Source organism: Hoplias malabaricus, chromosome 3 (genome assembly GCF_029633855.1).
Source record: "Hoplias malabaricus isolate fHopMal1 chromosome 3, fHopMal1.hap1, whole genome shotgun sequence".
In the NCBI taxonomy this organism is placed as follows: domain Eukaryota; kingdom Metazoa; phylum Chordata; class Actinopteri; order Characiformes; family Erythrinidae; genus Hoplias; species Hoplias malabaricus.
This window is the reverse complement of record NC_089802.1, coordinates 16,216,422-16,235,120: the sequence shown is the minus strand read 5'-3', so window position 1 is coordinate 16,235,120 and position 18,699 is coordinate 16,216,422. Positions and strand designations below refer to the sequence as shown.

The 18,699-nt window shown below is 39.6% G+C and overlaps 1 protein-coding gene across 1 annotated transcript in view; it reads left to right on the top strand.

Annotated features, from left to right (window-relative positions):
* tbkbp1 (TBK1 binding protein 1) overlaps positions 1–18,699 on the top strand; it is a 75,272-nt gene that overhangs the window by 39,674 nt on the left and 16,899 nt on the right. Inside the window, exons 2-7 of the mRNA XM_066666682.1 lie at positions 1,841–2,080; positions 10,934–11,059; positions 12,301–12,405; positions 13,005–13,152; positions 17,549–17,751; positions 18,616–18,677. Of these exons, the coding sequence (XP_066522779.1) occupies positions 1,856–2,080; positions 10,934–11,059; positions 12,301–12,405; positions 13,005–13,152; positions 17,549–17,751; positions 18,616–18,677 (869 nt within the window). The 5' untranslated portion in view covers positions 1,841–1,855. The remainder of the gene's footprint in view (positions 1–1,840; positions 2,081–10,933; positions 11,060–12,300; positions 12,406–13,004; positions 13,153–17,548; positions 17,752–18,615; positions 18,678–18,699) is intronic.

Here is an 18,699-nt window from a genome sequence, read left to right as displayed (position 1 = left end):
CAAAAATCTTCTGGTTATTTTGGCCTTCTGTGGCCTGTGATGCCTGACACTTTCACAGCTGATTAGTATGAACAATAATTCTTATGCATTTTTATTGTGTAGAAAATTGCAGATGATCCACTGACACAAAATACAAATAAACAATGCTGAATTCTGTGAACATGTTTGACATACATGCCTCAAACCATTTTATGTATCAGTTATTCATATGAAAGTGGACATGATCAAACATTGGTAAGTGAATTGGCTAGTCAAATGTGTCCACAGGTCTGAGTGAATATGTGACTGCGTGATGGACTGGTGCCCTGATGCAGACACAGAGAAAAAAGAAGAAACTCCTTAAAGACAGCCACCCAGAGTGAGGCTCAAACCCACAAGCCCAGAACCCTAGAGTTGTGTGAAAGCGACACTACCTGTTGCGCCAACGTCCCTCCTGTTTATTTAATTCAAGATTTATTTTTTCTTAACTGCATTTTTGAGCTGCATACACTTCAGGGAGGACATGTGGCCCATCTAATTTAACTAAGCCATGGCTTTTGTGTTTACTGAATATTTTATGCTCTAACCTCAAATCCACAAAGTCCACTGGGTCTCTACAGCAACCAATCAACACTCACAGAAGACCCTGAAAATAGAAGAAATCCGTGAAAGATCTCCTAAGCGCCAGAGAGGAGTATACTTGCTGTTTGGGAATGCGTTCTTGTAGAGAAACATCTTCAAAACTTTCTGCCTTTGTGATGCTGTTGATCACCTACACTGCCCCTACTGTTTCATACATGTACTGCACCTTACATTCACCTAGTGTTTAATTTCTGAGGAAATGCTCCACCGATGCACCAAATCAGAAACAGGATATGCCAGGCAGCCATCATGCGCACACAAATGCATAGTTAACAGCAAGTATATCTCAAGCCTTGTGTGAGACAGAAAACAATCTTCAATTGAAATCTTCAAGTGAAATCTATCTTCAATTGCAGGAGCTGCTCATACCAAGCAGCACTGGTGAAATGAAATTTATAAAAGTATGTTAGACATGAAAATGTGTGCATTCGGAAGCATGAACATGAAGTACGTAAAAGGCAGCACAGTGGTGCAACATATAGTGTCACTGCCACACAGCTTGAGGGTCAGAGAGAATCCCCACCACTGGGCACTGTCTGTGAAAAGTTTTGTGTGTTCTCTGTGTAGATTGCCTCTGGGTGCTCAAGTTTCCTCTCAAAATACAAAACTATATGTTGGTACGGTGGACAATGTGTAAAAAATATCCACATGTGTGAGTGTATTGGTCACTGGGTGGTTGTGTGATGTTGGAGTGGTGCCATGTCCAGGGTGTGTTCCTGCATTTTGCCCAAATATTCTGGTTCACCCTGATCAGGAAGAAGCGATTACAAAAATGAACTGATGAATGACATTACATAGTTAAAAGCAGTATTAACAGTTTTCTTAAGCCTATGATTTGTCAGCATTTTTGTCCATTTTTTTATAGGTGGCATTATGAACCACATGCAAAAATATTTTATAATTTATTGTTTTCATTATTATTCATAACACATAAAGGACCATCAGGAACAGCCCATAAAACATTGACTAAATATCATTGCTGTCCAATGAAAAACAAGTATTTTAATTTTTTGTCAATTTTTAGTTTACTATATCATGGGAACCCAGCAGCTGTCCTTCACATTGTGTGAAAATGTCATAAGGAATGGATCAATAGAAATACTCCAAAGTTATTTGGAATAAAATCCTTATAATGACATTGTACGTTAGATATATATAAAACTTGAAGCCATACATTCGATCCTGAACCTAAATATCACTATTCTTTCTCTTTCTTGAGGAAGGGAAGTGAGTGATGGAGTCTCTGTTTGGGGGGGAACTGGGCTTGCTGGGAGGCAGCGAAGGTCTGAAGGAAGATGGCTGTGGAGTGGGCTGGGCCGGATCTCCCTCACCAGAGGACATGTACTCAGCCTCCCACTTTGCCCTCATCAGCGCCTACCAGGATATCAAGACCCGGCTGGCCGGCCTGGAGAGAGAGAACACTGACATCAAGAGGAAGCTTAAAATCTACGAGATAAAGGTAAAGCTTAAAAATGCTTTAAAAATGATGTGCTTTTTCAATGGATGTGAGTCTTTCTCTCACTAAGACAGGCCTCAGAATTGAGAAACTATAGGCCTCCGTTTCCAGATTCCCACAGCAGAATGGCAGTGATCAATGAGCACTTTGAGCCTCTGAATAAACGAAGGAGCGTATTGATACTGAGAGCCCAAGCTCCATGGGAGGCATTAATAATAACATCTGGGATCAGGCAGGGCTTTTTAAGAGCACTCCTTAGGCCCTGCCATGCTGTATAAAAGAGTTTTATTTATAACCCAGCTGCCATGTGAGGTCTACAGAGTATAAACAACTCTGCTTCCTCTCTACATTTTACAGGAGCGTGAACTCGACAAAAATGGCATTCACTGAAAATATATTACAGTGAATTTGGAAATATAATGATGACTGATTGAAGCTTTTTTTTCATTAACAGTATACACTGATTAGCAACTAACTTAAAATCACTCAAAGCTAAATTAAATCCACTCAGTGTCATGTCATGGGCACCCAAGGCTCACTGACTTTTCTGGGGAGTGAAGGCTGCCTGTGTTGTCATATCCCACAAAAAATTTGAGGCATGAATTGCTGAAAAAGTTTGTTAGTTATGATAGAAAGATGTTAGAACAAAATGCATCAGAGCTTACTGTGTATGAGGCTGAGTAGCCACAGACGAATTACTCATACTGACCACTGTCCAGTGATACATTGGTCATGTGAGCATTAGATATAGATCTGATGATTCACATTTCCTATTAAAATATCTGATCCACAGAGAAGTAGAAAACAAAGAGAATGCTAAGAAAAGCATGCTATGGCATGAAAGTGAACATACACACTCAGAAATATAATGACCAACAAGTTTAGTATAGGGATATGGCTTATAAATCTACAGGCTAACAAAGCACACCTGTAAGTATATTTATGTTTTCAGCAGTTATCAGACGCTCTTATCCAGAGCAACTCATAAAAGTGCTTAGTGTTCAGACATAATATTTATCCTAGCTACTACAAATAAGTTCGAGTCCAATCTCCCCTTGAGCCAGTGCTGATACCTAGGAAGAACTAAACATAGCAAGTGCAATACACAGCATGTAGTCAGTGCTCACACCTAGAAAGAAGTTAAGTGCAGGATAAGTGCAGTAGAGTCTAATATAGTGCACACTTAAGTGGGTCATAAAGAAATGGGTCTTCAGTCCATGTTTGAAGACCACGAGAGAGTCCACTGTTCACACAGCCAGTGGAAGTTCATTCCACCATTTGGGCACCAGGACTGAGAAGAGTCTTGACGCTAGTCTTCCATGTGTCTTGGTGGATGGCGAGTCAAGATGTACTGTACTTGAAGCTTGAAGGGCTTGAGGTGCAGCCCGACTCTTGACCATTGTCATGAGGTAGGAAGTGGCTGGTTCTTTCTTCTTTGTAGGCAAGCATGAGAGTTTTAAACCAGATGTGTGTAGCTACAGGAAGCCAGTGAAGAGAGTGTGAAGTGACGTGGGTGAACTTAGGAAGATGAATATAAGTCACAGAGAAGCTTGTGCAGGAGTGGCTAAAGAACACAGAACCAAAATACAAGCACATTGCTGTATAGCAATGTAGTGCACATGATAGAAATAGAGATGAACACATGACAGGAACTCAGCAAAACACAGGACAAGAACAAAGCAAGACAGCAATCAAATCCTCACAACAGGACTGTTTTAATACCCTTGATGTCAGAAGACATTCTGGATGAGCAGGTGTCTAAAAACCTTTGGCCAAATAACGTATATTGTCACTCACCAAACAAAATATTGTATCTGTGAAATAGTAACATTCTATGCTGTGGAGAAAATGGATCTATACTTAAATATACAACATTGTAATGTGATCCTATTCCAGGTTATTTTAGAGTATTTCTATTGTTAATTTCATAATAACACATTCACATAATATAGAGGAAAGATAGCATATATATACACAAGCATACACAAACCACTAGGGGCCAATAATCTAGTAGTTCAAAGAACACTGCAACTGCAATTCTTCGACTGACCGATTATTCATTAGCCATTAATTACACGCGCATAACATATGTGGGCATCCCTCCAGTATATCCCTCTCCCTGTGCACCCAATAGAATGTAGCCTCTCCCTCCCCATGTCCGTAATTGAATCATTAATCTTTCTCTCTCTGTAGTGGAGTTAGGCTGAGTAAGACTGCTGCCCTCAGCATTGCTGGATGGTCATGATCCACTATAACCTCGTCCCTGGGGCTTTAAATCTGCTCTGCCTCTAAAATCCCCCAGAATCTCATGACAGCTTCAGCAGTTGTTGCAAATCCCAAATACTGAAAAATGCACAATGAAACTAATGCAATGCAGTGTATTTATTCATTCAAAAGTCCTCATGAGTTAAATAAATTACATTAACATAGTTTTAGCTCTCTGGTTTCATTGTTGTACATTTTATGTTGAATAACATACAAATTGGAATGAAAAAATTTTAGTGTATCACTATTGTCACTGCATGAATGTTCATAAGAGGTGTAATAGCCATCTTAGGTATTAATAAACCACTGTTGATTTTGGTATACAGATAATTTTGACAGAGAAAGTGAGAGAAATCTATTTACAGTGTCTATGTTAAGGAATCTCTGTCATCAGTGTAATTTTTTTTGCCCCCCTAGTGGAATAAAAATCAACAGAATTTGAATCCCTGTAAATCATGTACCAGATGAGCTTGGCTGGCTGTGTGTAACTGGCGACTCTGTGTTGAGCTGCTATTGAGCAATGAGAAGTGAAAGTGGAGCTTAATTTTGAAGTTTAATTTTTCCCAGCATTTCTGAAGATTTTATTCAAGACACAAAAACCCAAAGACAAACACAAAGACAGACATTCAGAACAGGTAACTGCTTAAGGGGGTCTTATACCACTCTAGCCCACGCTTAGCTTATGGCATGGTGACTTTATTGTCATGTGGGCTGCTGCAGTAGAAAATTATACAAACTATGGGAGAAACATCTGTGTTAGCAATGAGTGTACCTTAACATAGCTGAAATCACTCATTAGGAAAGCCCACAAAGGATTTGCTATATACGTGAATTAAACATAAGATTATAGCCACCTCCTTGATTCACAACTCACTGTCCATTCTTCCAGCTCCACTGTCCACACAGGACAACTTTATAGTTCTACAGTTACAAAGTGTAATCCATCTGTTGATCTGCATACTTTGTTTGCCCCCTCTCACCCTATTCTTTAGTGGTCAATACCCCTTAGGGCCCAACACAGAGCAGGTATTGATGAGCTGGTAGATCATTCTCAGTGTTGAAGTGGCACTGATGTGATGGTTTTGTGTTGTGCTGGTATGAATCAGACACAGCAGTGCTGCTGGAGTTTATAAACCCCAGTGGCACTGCTGGATTGAGAATAGCCAAAATTAACCAATAACTAGCAAACAGTGTCCTGTCAGCAGTGTAATATAGAACTACACAATACTCCTCTATGGTCTATGGTGAGTTGGTCATAATGTTGATCGGTGGTTGATATGTGAAGTGTGTTACTGACATAATACAGGTTGCAACAGCAGCCTGCTTCCTTTTAAGAGATAAGAGAGGTTGTAAATGGTAGTGTAACAGAAAATGTAAAATATATCATGCTTTTTGACTCAGGTCTGTTTCAGATCAATGCAGGCATGCTAGCAAGACTAGCTTGGGAACAGCAGGTGCTTTGAGGGGGAGTGTGGGGCTACAGATTGCCTGCGGGACTCAGCACAGAGTCTAAACATGAGGAACAAATTCACCCAGCTCCCACTTCAAAGCTCCCTCAGCACTGTGGGGGACTGAAAAATATATAAGGTGTAGCAGGTTATGACACAACTTCTCCTGACACACTCAGCTACGCTTGAATGACTTTTTGTGTGATGGAGGAGCTTCACTGTGGCTTTGTCAGCTCTCCTGTTCATCCCAGTGCAGGAACACCTAACTAAACTAACAGAATACATTTCTATATAGGAAAAGTTTCACTCCTTCTGCCCTTATATGGTACACAGTGGCTGAATGAATCTTCCAAAGTTTTCCAGACCCTGTCCATAAAAGCCAATTTCATAAGACTTCACAATATTAAATCCTCCCACCTCTTTATGTAAAACCATGCTTCATGTTTCCATGAAATCCATCTGAAATATCTCTTGCAAAGCATCTCATAATGCAAATATTTGTCATCAAATATGTTCTGCCCCCTTAGGGGTTTGCTGTTGTTCATATAAATCAGTATGGCAGTGTCTTCCCTGCTATGAAGTATTTCACATTTCTCTCCCAGCAATAATAACCCTGAAATGCAAAAGTACTCAAATTCAAAGTAGAAAGTGTTACAAAACATGGGAGTTTCAAGAGTCTAATGCCCTTGAGATAGGGGTTCACAATGCATAAAATGTAACATCCTATGAAATGCTTCTCTAAAAACCTCTTCTTTAAAACCTCATGTCCAAAATGGCAACTTTTTTTGCTGGTCCATTCACTGTGAAATTTTAACACATTCTAAAGGGCAGATAGTGGTTTGAAGATAATTTAAATATGGAAAATGACAAAAGGGAGGTTTTATTCTAAGTGCATGTATTTCAGCTGGACAGTAAATTATATTTCAGGCCATTATAATTGTTTATTCCATTGTTTTTTGTTTTTTTTAACGTAATTATTAATTTGGCTTGTCAAATTTTTCTTATTATTATCTTTAAGCTTTTATTCTATATGTGTTTATATAAACATTTTCACGGGTCACAGTTTTCAAGCTACATTCATGAAATTGAGTACACTCATAGAACATATAGCATAGATTTATGCTTGTACTTTTTGGAGCAATCCAACTTATGAATTTTGGAATACAAGCTTCCAAAATGGGATTTTTTTTCCATAGGAATACATAGGCTAAAGTTTCAACCTGCTCTAACTCTGTCAACTTTTAAGCTACAATTATGGAATTTCACATGGTGAGACCTGGCCACACAAAGACTGATTCCACACATCCATCTCATTTTATCCCTCCTTCAGTATCCTTCATATATTTGAATGGGGTTGGCTAGAATGGGTAATTTCATAATCCACTCTAACTCATGTTTCTTTCTTAATAAGCCTTTTTTGGATAAAGATTTATTTCTAAAACCATTATGCTTTCATCTAGAAACCTCATTTGAACACGGTAGGAAATTTTCCTATTTCTAACATCTATAAATTTGAAAGCACTTCATGGTAGAATTTTTGACCATTGATAGTTTACATTTCAAACACAGAAGTAGAGAGAATCGAAAGGGTTATGAACAAGGCTATAATGAACTGGCTAGAGGTGCCATGTTGTTTAAGTAGTGTGGCATGAGAGACGGGTACTGGAGCTACCACTCTCAAGTTTATTTGAGGAATTTATATGTGCAAAGGTGAGTCACAAGATGTGTTTGTAAGGATCTAAGGATGTACAAGTAAAAGCAGCAGTACCAGTCACAAAAACACAGAAAGAAATGGAATCTGCAAATGGTGGTGCTGGTAGCCAGAGGCTCATGAGAGCTAAGGGATGTGATTGGCCAAGTCCAAGCTTGGAAAGCTATTGGTAAGGCCACATCACCAGAGAGAAGGCAAATGATGACTAGTTTTATTTGCGAGCAGGTAGAGGAGGCATGGTGCGCAACAGCAGTGTCACAGGTAAAACAAGGCCAGTGGCTTCAATGGGATAATCTAGAGAAGCAAGTAAACAGGTCGTATTAAGATTTTGCTGGGAGCAACTTACGGCGTACTTTCAATGCCACCAAAATCTTGGTTAGTGTGTAGGTGAATTCAGTGGTTAGGTGAAGACCTTAGTTGTAGATTATGTACAAGGGTTGGCACGCTGAAACATTTTCTATCAGCTTGTAAGGTTTGTCACAGGGTTGGTATACATGGAGACATAATCAGGTGCTTAGGGTATTAGCATGTTTATTGGACAGCAAACACCTAGAGCTTAATTCATTGCTGAGTGGTTGTAGTAATAAAAAGTTTATGTTTGTGTGTAAGAGGGAATGTGTTCAAGTGTGCAGGCTATAAATATTTGTAGATGGGGTGAATCACACGATCTGAAATTGCTGGTGGACGCAGGTAAAAAACTGCTGGTCCCAGAGTGCATTGCATTAAATAAACTGAGGTCAGACTTGGTGCTGTACTCTGAAAGTAAACAGATAGTTTAATTCATAGAGTTAAGATTTCCTTTTGAGGATGCAGTAAATGATGCATTCGAAAGGAAGAAGCTGAAGTATGTGGACTTGGCAGCTGAGGTGAGGGAATGTGGGTGACAGGCACATGTAAGACAGGTGGAGATAGGTATTAGGGAATTTGTAGCCAAGCCTGCCACATCCCTGCTTGTGCAGTTCAGCATCAAGGGCCGGAAACTAAGGGTAGCTGTGAAGGTGTTATCAAAAACAGCTGAAAGGTCTAGTGGTTGTTCAGAGAAGAAATACACTGTAGAGGTGCTGTTGTGGTGGTTGGTGATGTAGCCCGTAAAGATCATATGGATCTGGTGGCACTGAGCATGCATTAACAGTGCCAGTGGGACTAGGTATGGCCTTAGACCAGAGAGGCCTGTGTGGATTTTATGGTTGTTAATGGTGAAGGGTAAGGTAGGACTGTAAATCTAGCTCGGATGGGGTTGTGTCTGAGATGACAGACATCACTGTTGAGACTTCTGGAGGTGTCATGGGCTTAAATCAGTGAAACACTGACATGGGGAGGTGCCTACCTGATGACCCCTGTGAAAGGCTAGTGATGCAGTGGGTGGTTTTGGTACTCATGGGTTGGGCTCAGTGAGTAACCTTAGTTGTTAATTAAGGTTGTCTTGTTTTAAGGTGGATCTTTCAAGAACACTCACATTTAACTGCAACTCTAACAAAGACACTCATACACCATACACACAGGCTCATAAACCTAGAGCCTAATATACAGGTATAAAACATAAGGCACTAACTTAAGGAAGCACCAAATAAATGTAGCAGGATTTTTAATGTGGAACATGAAAATACATCAGCAGTTTATTGAATGTGACAGTATAAATATACAGGGGTTGGACAATGAAACTGAAACACCTGTCATTTTAGTGTGGGAGGTTTCATGGCTAATTTGGACCAGCCTGGTGGCCAATCTTCATTAATTGCACATTGCACCGGTAAGAGTAGAGTGTGAAGGTTTAATAAGCAGGGTAAGAGCACCGTTTTGCTGAAAATATTGCAATGCACACAACATTATGGGTGACATACCAGAGTTCAAAAGAGGACAAATTGTTGGTGCACATCTTGCTGGCGCATCTGTGACCAAGACAGCAAGTCTTTGTGTTGTATCAAGAGCCACAGTATCCAGGGTAATATCAGCATACCACCAAGAAGGACGAAACACATCCAACAGGATTAACTGTGGACGCAAGAGGAAGCTGTCTGAAAGGGATGTTTGGGTGGATTGTATCCAAAAAACATAAAACCACAGCTGCCCAAATCACGGCAGAATTAAATGTGCACCTCAGCTCTCCTGTTTCCACCAGAACTGTCCATCGGGAGCTCCACAGCGTCAGTATACAGGGCCGAGCTGCTATAGCCAAACCTTTGGTCACTCATGCCAATGCCAAACGTCGGTTTTAATGGTGCAAGGAGTGCAAATCTTGGCCTGTGAACAATGAGAAAAATGTTTTGTTCTCTGATGAGTCCACCTTTACCGTTTTCCCCACATTCGGGAGAGTTGCGGTGTGGAGAAATCCCACCCAGAAGCGTAACACCCAGACTGTTGCAAGCTCAGAGTGAAACATGGGGGTGGATCAGTGATGGTTTGGGCTGCCATATCATGGCATTCCCTTGGCCTAATACTTGTGCTACTATTGAACCATTCTGGAGGACCATGTGGTTCAAACATTGTATCCTGAAGGCAGTGCCATGTATCAGGATGACAATGCACCAATACACACAGCAAGACTGGTGAAAGATTGGTTTGATGAACATGAAAGTGAAGTTGAACATTTCCCACGGCCTGCACAGTCACCAGATCTAAATATTATTGAGCCACTTTGGGGTGTTTTGGAGGAGCGAGTCAGGAAACATTTTCCTCCACCAGCATCATGTAGTGACCTGGCCACTATCCTGCAAGAAGAATGGTTTAAAATCCCTCTGACCACTGTGTAGGACTTGTATATGTCATTCCCAAGACGAATTGACGCTGTATTGGTCGCAAAAGGAGGCCCTACACCATACTAATAAATTATTGTGGTCTAAAACCAGGTGTTTCAGTTTCATTGTCCAACCCCTGTAGTTGTTTTTTAAGGAGGCAATGTTTTTAAGTGTCTTTAATTTGAAGAGTTCATTTATTTAATGTGGAAGTTTAATTAAAAGTCTTATTTAAAGTGGAATTTCTCTTAAGGTGGCTCTCAAATTATATTGGCAGTCTTTGTAAGGTTTTATGGTTCAATTGAAGTGGCCATTTATTTAATGTGAAACTCTAAATAAAATAGTATTTATAATGTGGAATTTTTATTAAGGTGGTGGTCAAAATATATTGGCAGTTTTTAGAAGCTGCCAGTATTTTAAGAGTAAATTAACTTATTGTTCTACAACATAAACCTCATAGCTATTAAGCAGTATATAAGCTAATGTTGCAAAATGTTAGCAAGCTAAAATCAAAGTTCGTTCATGAACTTTCTCCCTCTATTTTTTATTTTTTTTTATTTTTTTGTAAATGTAGTTTTGTCTATGCTAATCAATTTGGGAAAGATAACTAGTGTTACATATTTCTTTCAAACAATTATTTTAAGAAGAGTGTCCTGAAGCAGTGACCAAACATTGTGTGTATGTTTTTGTATGTGCTCAGTTTCCCATGATCAGTGACTTTGGCGAAGACCGGAACTCATACTGCTCATTCGAGCCCAAAGATACAGCCTTGCTCCAATCAGAGAATGGCAACCTACAACAAAGGATCAACATTCTTACTCACGAGGTGAGAGGAGTGGATTACACAACATAACACAAGTCAAATTCAGCTCAACTCACCATTCAGCATCATTGTTTATCCATTTGTCATTAACGGATGTAGGAATTGTGGAGCATACTTTCTGCTGTAATCACATTTGCATGCTTTGGGCTAGCTGTTAGAAAATTGAAGCTTTCCCTCTTGTATGTGCGTGTGTGTGTGTATGTATGCGTGCACAATGTATCTGTAATGTAATGAGATGATCACAGGCCTCCTCTATTGCTGCACCTAAACTCCACATCTTCTGAAGCCTGTCATTAATTAATGAAGGCAGCAGTGTGTTTCCATAGCCACCTATTGCCTCCTCTGTTCCAGTTTGATCCAGTGCTCTTTCTCTTTCTCCATCTTTCTATGTCATCTACTTTTCTCATGCTCCAAGTCTCCCAACTCACTTTCTCTTATGTTCATTACGGCATGGCATCACCCCTCATTTCTCACTTTCTGTCCCTCTATCTCTCACTTTCTCTAACCCACCCCTCAGCTTATACATATAAAGCCTGCCTCCTTAATGTCTGTTTTAACCAGCTCTTTTTTCCTCCTTTCTTCTGTCATGCTTCCTTTAATCTCATGTTTTCTGCTCTTCATGTGGTGGTGCACTTTACATAAATTGTCTTTATGTGATTTAGCAGAGCCAGATAAAAAACACCATTATCCGGAAGGGCAGCAGATCAGTACTGAGAGTTTTACAATGGGATAATCGCTGTGGATGCTTATGTGTCTGTACTGAAGCAAAGTTCAGGCAACAACAGGGGCTAATTACATTTCAAATTTTTATTTATTTATTTATTTATTGTTCATCATATAGTTACATATTGCACTTAGGAAAATTACAGGTTAAAACAGACAGCATATATAAAAGTTCTCTTCTCATTTTAAAATGATTCTGCTTTTGGAATTACAGTACTATGAGACTACCTTTCATTTTTCTGTGTCAAAAATTATTATTAAAGTTATTTTCTAGCTTTCTGGAAAAATTGTACATTTATATTTAACAAAATAATAATAATAATAATAATAATGAATGTCTTTAGTGTTTAGTTTTATTTGAAATGTATAAGGACTTCAAACCTTCATTCCATGAAGCTGCTTTTTCTCTAAATTCAAAATCCAATGTGTAAAGAAACAAGGCTTAGTTCTTACAGCTACACATTCTTTCTGACCCATAGTTTATTTTTATCATAGCGTGTTTGTGTTTTTGTGCCATTCAGCTGCAGAAAAGCAAGGAGCGTGAGGAACAGCTGGAAGATGTCATTCAGGCTTATGAGAAGATCCACATGGAAAAGACCAATCTCCAAAGAGACCTGGACAAGATGGTGAGTGTGAGCTCTGAAACTTGCTAAAACTTTCATACAGGAATCTGGCTTTTACTCTGACAGCTTGGAGCTAAGTTTGGCTCCAGAAACCACAGGCAGGAGTTACAAGTAGCCCTGGGCATCTGTTCTGGGCCTTAATCTAGCCAGGTGTCCATTTGATTAATTTGGACTATCCATACCTACTAATTGGGTACAGGGCCAAGAGATGCCAAATGATTTTGCTCTCATATGGCCAGGCCTTCGGACTAACCTACTGCTGCTTCAGAAACCTGAAGCTCCTTAATTTATCTTGTAGAATTCCACTGTCAGTATTATTCATGCCTTGCAAATGGCTGTGGCAAAAAAGACTGGCTTTTGTAAATTGCATGATGCAAGTGTCAGAGCATCTGTGCCTCTTGCTACACTCACACACTCATCTAGCCCTCAGCTGTTGAGTTTACACATTCTTCTGTTTGTGCTGTTGGCACGCAATCATCACGCATTCTCACAAAGTGCAAAAACAATCTCCTATCTCTCCGTCTATTCCTTTGTCTTGGTAATTCACTAAATATCCCTTTAAATATGTCTGTTTGTGGTCACTCTCTGAACTTGAACTACAGACGTCTCTGGTGGAAAAGCACGTAGAGAGGATCCACAGTCTGGAGGCAGCGCTGAGGCAGCGAGACAGCTCTCTACACAAGCTTAACACACAGCTGCACAGCAAAGACATGCAATACCTGCAGCTACATGCCAGTCCAGACACACACAGTGAGTCCTGCTTCTCTGTTACTGTACGTGTAGTGTTGGTTTTGTGTATAATTAGAACATAAATGTGAAAGATTTCTCTTAAATACGGACTTAAGAAAACTGTATTTAAAGGCTACAACTAGGAGTTTTGACACATTCACAAGTGTTAAATAACCACCTCAAAGCAAAACTTTATGGGGGATTTTAGAGCAGGGGTGGAGGTTCAGGGGAATTATGAGTTTTGCATACAAAGTGAGATTTAATCTTATTGGAGTAACTTGTGAAGCATGAAGAGAAAGGATGGGTTGCTTGAGTGACAATAGTGAGTTTTAATCAGGATGCAGGATCACAATTAAACATTATAAAATGAAATTACTGCTTTAAAAGGTTTGTGTTTGATGGTAGTCCAGCTACACTAGGCTGATAGCAATGATTTATTAGTAATCACAAAAAGAGCAAACCACATTTTATTAAATAAATACCTTAATTAAACTTAAAATTAATTCACATATTTTTCTATTTATAACGTATTTTATCTTTGGTTGGGAGCACGGTGGTGCAGCAGGTAGTGTTGCAGTCACACAGCTCCAGGGACCTGGAGGTTATGGGTTCAAGTCCTGCTCCGGTTGACTGTCTGTGAGGAGGTGTGTTCTCCCTGTGTCTTTGTGGGTTTCCTCCGGGTGCTCATGTTTCCTCCCACGGTCCAAAAGCACACATTGGTGCGTGGATTGGTGACTCGAGTGTCCCTGGGGGCGTGTGTGTGTATATATATATATATATATATATATATATATATATATATATATATATATATATATATATATATATACTACCTGCTGTGCCACCATGCCGCCCACAATACATCCTGTGTGTGTGTGTGTGTGTGTATATATATATATATATATATATATATATATATATATATATATATTGTTTGTTGATTGTGGGTTCGATTCCCGCTCCGGGTGACAGTCTGTAAGGAGTTAGTGTGTTCGCGTGGGTTTCCTCCGGGTGCTCCGGTTTCCTCCCATGGTCCAAAAACACACGTTGGTAGATGGATTGGCGACTCAAAAGTGTCCGTAGGTGTGAGTGAATGTGTGTGTGTTGCCCTGTGAGGGCTGGCGCCCCCTCCAGGGTGTATTCCTGCCTTGCGCCCAATGATTCCAGGTAGGCTCTGGACTCACCGTGACCCTGAACTGGATAAGCGCTTACAGATAATGGATGGATGGATGGATGGATGTATTGTTTTACTGAAACATTGAATACTATTATATAAAACGAAATGGAATAAAAACATTCATATATATTTACATATTGCTGTATAAATACATTTTTCAATGCGTATATGTGTGTTAAAATCCTTATATAGAAATGCTGATATTAAAATTTTACCCATATAATATGCATAAAATATATGAATACATAGCACACATAAGTACATGTTTCTAAAATTCCCTGGTATTGTTTATGGAAGGATGAAGGGTGGGAGTTGTATCTTCCTTTGACATGTATTTCACTCCTGTGTACAGCCTGTACAAAAAAACTCACATCTCAGAAGGGAGACAGAAATAACCTCCCCCCTGGCCAGAATAAGCTTATTTAAGTGTTCATAATTGCTTTGAATTTGACAAGTTGAGCTGAGATAACTTATTATCAAGCAATTCTCAGTTCCAATGTTCTCAGTTTTTCCCTATGAAAATGAAGTAACGCTGTATAATTGTGACCATTTGTTTTTTGTTTGTTTGTTTTGCAGTTTTCAGCAGCAATAATTGACATCATCCAGTCTAAGTTCCCAACCTTGTAGAAGGAACAAATAGCCAGTTCTAATCACTTCCCTGAAGAAACGGAACGTCTTGTCTCTATCTCATTGCTTTCCCTCTCTGTGGTGTTCGTTGTTGTTGTTGTTATTTAATTGCTGTAGAGGCAGAGCTTCCCACTCACTTTCTATGTCCAGAATGAGCCACAAGGGATAAGAGAGCTTCAGAGGTCAGTGCAGACTCTGTGGGGTCAGAACCTCTGACCCTTGGTCCTTACAGCGTATAAGAGAACACGCTCAAAAAGCTGAGTCATGCAGTGCAACCTACAATTCAGTTTAATCAGTTTATGCAACAAAAGGGGAAAAAATATGGCTCTGTATGAGACCAGAGATTAGATTTTTGCTATGAGCATATAAACCGGAGTGTAGAGTGAGGAGAAACTGTGCAGAATGTAGGTGTGGGTGTGTGGGCGTATGGTAGTTCATGCTTGCTTATTGCTGAACCATCACAATAGGTGCCTGCTCAAGGACTGTTTCTTTATGAGCAGCTGAATCACAGTGCCCACACTGGGGGAGAAGTGCAGTCTCCCATCTTCCATCATCAAGGCGTCATTGCTGGCAGGCTGAAATGAGGAGGCAGTGTGACTTGCTGCTCTTCTGCTCTCCACACCACACATGCCTCTGGCTCTACTGCAGCTACTGTGCATTTCTGGAAGACAAGCCCATTGCACAGAACATTAAAAAGGCCCATTTACTGAATTTTTCTTTTTGATAATGTGTCCCCAAGGTCCACTTGCAGTGTTTGTGTGTGGTTTATATACGTCATTTTTAAATGCCCATTTTGCAACCTCACTTTGCCTGGAAATAAACTGCCTGTTTTGTCAAGTTTAGATTGCTTTAATAATAGAAAATCATTATTCAGATTGGCTGTATAATGCCTCATTAAAAAATAATAATAATAAAAAATAACAGAATGAAACATACCATATAACTTCAGAGGTTTACTCTAGACTCTGGACTACTCTAGACAATATAGATACGCACCATATGACAAGCCAGTTGCAGTGGACTAGAAATAGGAAGTTTGCTCGCAGCAACAACCCAAACAGATGCTGAAAAATTTGTTTTGGACAACAAACTAATCCAAACTCATTCCAATCATTTCGTAGGGAACTCCATTGAATAATGTTATATTACACATCTGGTTAACCCCTGTACAGTACCAGTCAAATGTTTGGACACGCCCTCTCAGGGAGGGTTTCCTTTGTTTTAGGCCATTGTCCACATATTGTAAATGTATGGTACCAGGACATCTCCTCATTCAATGGTTTTTCTTTGTTTTTTATTATTTTCTACATTGTAAATGAATATGGAAGACATTAAAACTACGAAGGAACACATAAGGAATTATGTAGTAAACAAAAAGTGTTAACGAACCAAAATATGTTTTATACCTTAAATTCTTCTAAGTAGTTACCTTTTGCTTTGATGACAGCTTTACACACTCTCTGCGTTCTCTCAATCAGCTTCATGTGGTCGTCACCTGGAATGTTTTTCAGTGAACAACTGTGGCCTCGTCAAGAGTTAATTTGTTGAACTGCTCACCTTCTTGATGTGTTTGAGACCATAACTTGGGTTGTACAAAGGTAGGGGCTGGTACACAGTTCTATACAGTGAATAGCCCTATTCCACCAATGACTAATGAGAAGATGTATCCAAACTTTGGTAGGGTTTGGTAGATGGTAGGGTTTCTTTCATTTTCCACAGTGGATGGCCTCATGAGTGTCCTCTAGGCGCACTTAACGCTCCCTTCTAGCCATTGCATATAAGAAAACAATTTTATGAATGCTGTTATCCCTTTAAAAGATAAAGTAACTTTTCAAGTAGATTTGGAATTATTTTTATCTTTGTCAGGATAGAAACATTTTGCAGGCATGTACTTTAGTTTCTCTCATGGTTGTGAGCACACATAGTTTAAATGTGCATCAAGCTTTGAAAGCTTCTACTCTTGATACAACAATGTCACCAAATTGCGCACTTCAAGTTGGAGAAAGGAGGAATTGGAATAGGGACCAGATAATAGACAACGGAACCGAACAAGCGAAAGTGGCAATGAGGCAGAAAGGCTAGAGTACAGTCAGAGAAACCATAGAGAGATCTGCTTCTTCATCACTCAATGGAAAAAAAAAACAAATAAATACCAACCATTTTGTACATTTCCATTTTTAGTTGAAACCTTCAATGGAAACAACTTTAAGGGTTCATTTTTAAACGCAGAAGGGGGCTCTTGTTGTTTCAGCCCCATCTTTTTTTCACAGTGTGTCAGCTTTTGGCAGCAACACAAGAGCTCCAAGCTGAAAAGGATCAAAGACTGATTCACCTCAAAGATTGTTGAGGCTTAGATATTTTAGGTTGACATGCAGCGGCCTCTTTGAGGATCGTGTGTGTGTGTGTGTGTGAGGGTTACTCTTTGCCAGGTGCATTTGGTGTGAAATTAGAATGTTCATGTCTGATGCTGAGTCACTGTTGATGAGAAACTAGGCTATAGGCTTTAATATCTGTTTTGTTGTGTCCAAATATTTATAACAGTTATGACAGCAGAGAAAAAAAAAACGGCATGATTTTGTGTGTGTGTTGTGTTTCATTTGTTTTCTGCTCCAGGACTGGACTGTCCAGCTCTGACCCTCCAAAGCTCCCGCAGTTTGGACACACTCTCGGACCTTAAATTGCAGCAGTTGGAGGCGGAGCTAGAAGGGGCACGACATGAAGCTCAGGGGGCATGTCAAAGGGAGGAGGAGTTAAAAGCTGAGTGTGAGAGACTGCAGGAAGAGTTAAGAGACCTTCAGAATAACCAGAGGCAACGGGTCAGTACACACATAAAGAGACATGTTTATGGTTCTAATATTCTCTAATTACAGTAGTCCTTATAAAGACTTTACTGTCTTTTACATGACTGATTCTGTCCACAACTCTGCTTTTATTGTAACTGCACAACATTGTAAGGAATCTCATTTAACCAATCTGTGGCAGTAAGCACAAACACTAGTGCACTTGGGGCTTGTAAACAGACACACACATACACACACACACACACACACATACTAGTGCACTAGGGGCAGTAAACACACAGCCTGAGCTGTGTGCAGCAAGCCACAATGCCCTGAGAGCAGTTAGGAGTTAGGCGCATTACTCACTTCAGCTGGAAAATTTAAGAGAAATTTCTGTTCCTTTACTCTCCCAGACCCCATTTTCCACCTGATTGAGAATATTAAACCTGTAACCTTTTGGTCCCAAGCCTGTTCTCTTACCTTTAAGCCAAGTGTAGCCCATGTAAAGTTGAAAGCTTTGTTTTATTTTACTGTTCTGCCTTGATTTTTGCCACTATTTACGTGATGTTTAATGCTCTATTTCAATTTTAAGTATATTTATCTTATAAACCTTGCCAATGTGTATTAGGTGATAGTTCACATTAAGTGATTGTCAGATTGATATTGATTTATAAGACAAGAATAAATAAACTTTGTAAGATCATTGAACCACAGTTTTTTTATTTAAAATGTATATGAAATTGTATAGAGTGACATTGTATTCTTAAAAGGGTGGTTTAATGAGAAAAATAGCTATTTTGACCATAATTAAGATGCTTGGACTTGCAGTGATTCCTTCTTAACTCACATACATCACTCACACTGAGACATTTTCTAATTTTTTTTTTGTGTTTGAAGCAGGAGGTGAGCTCCACCTGTGCCCAGTGTGATGTGGAGTGGATAAAGAAGGTGGGAGATGAACAGTGAGTGAATACAGTCCTTATT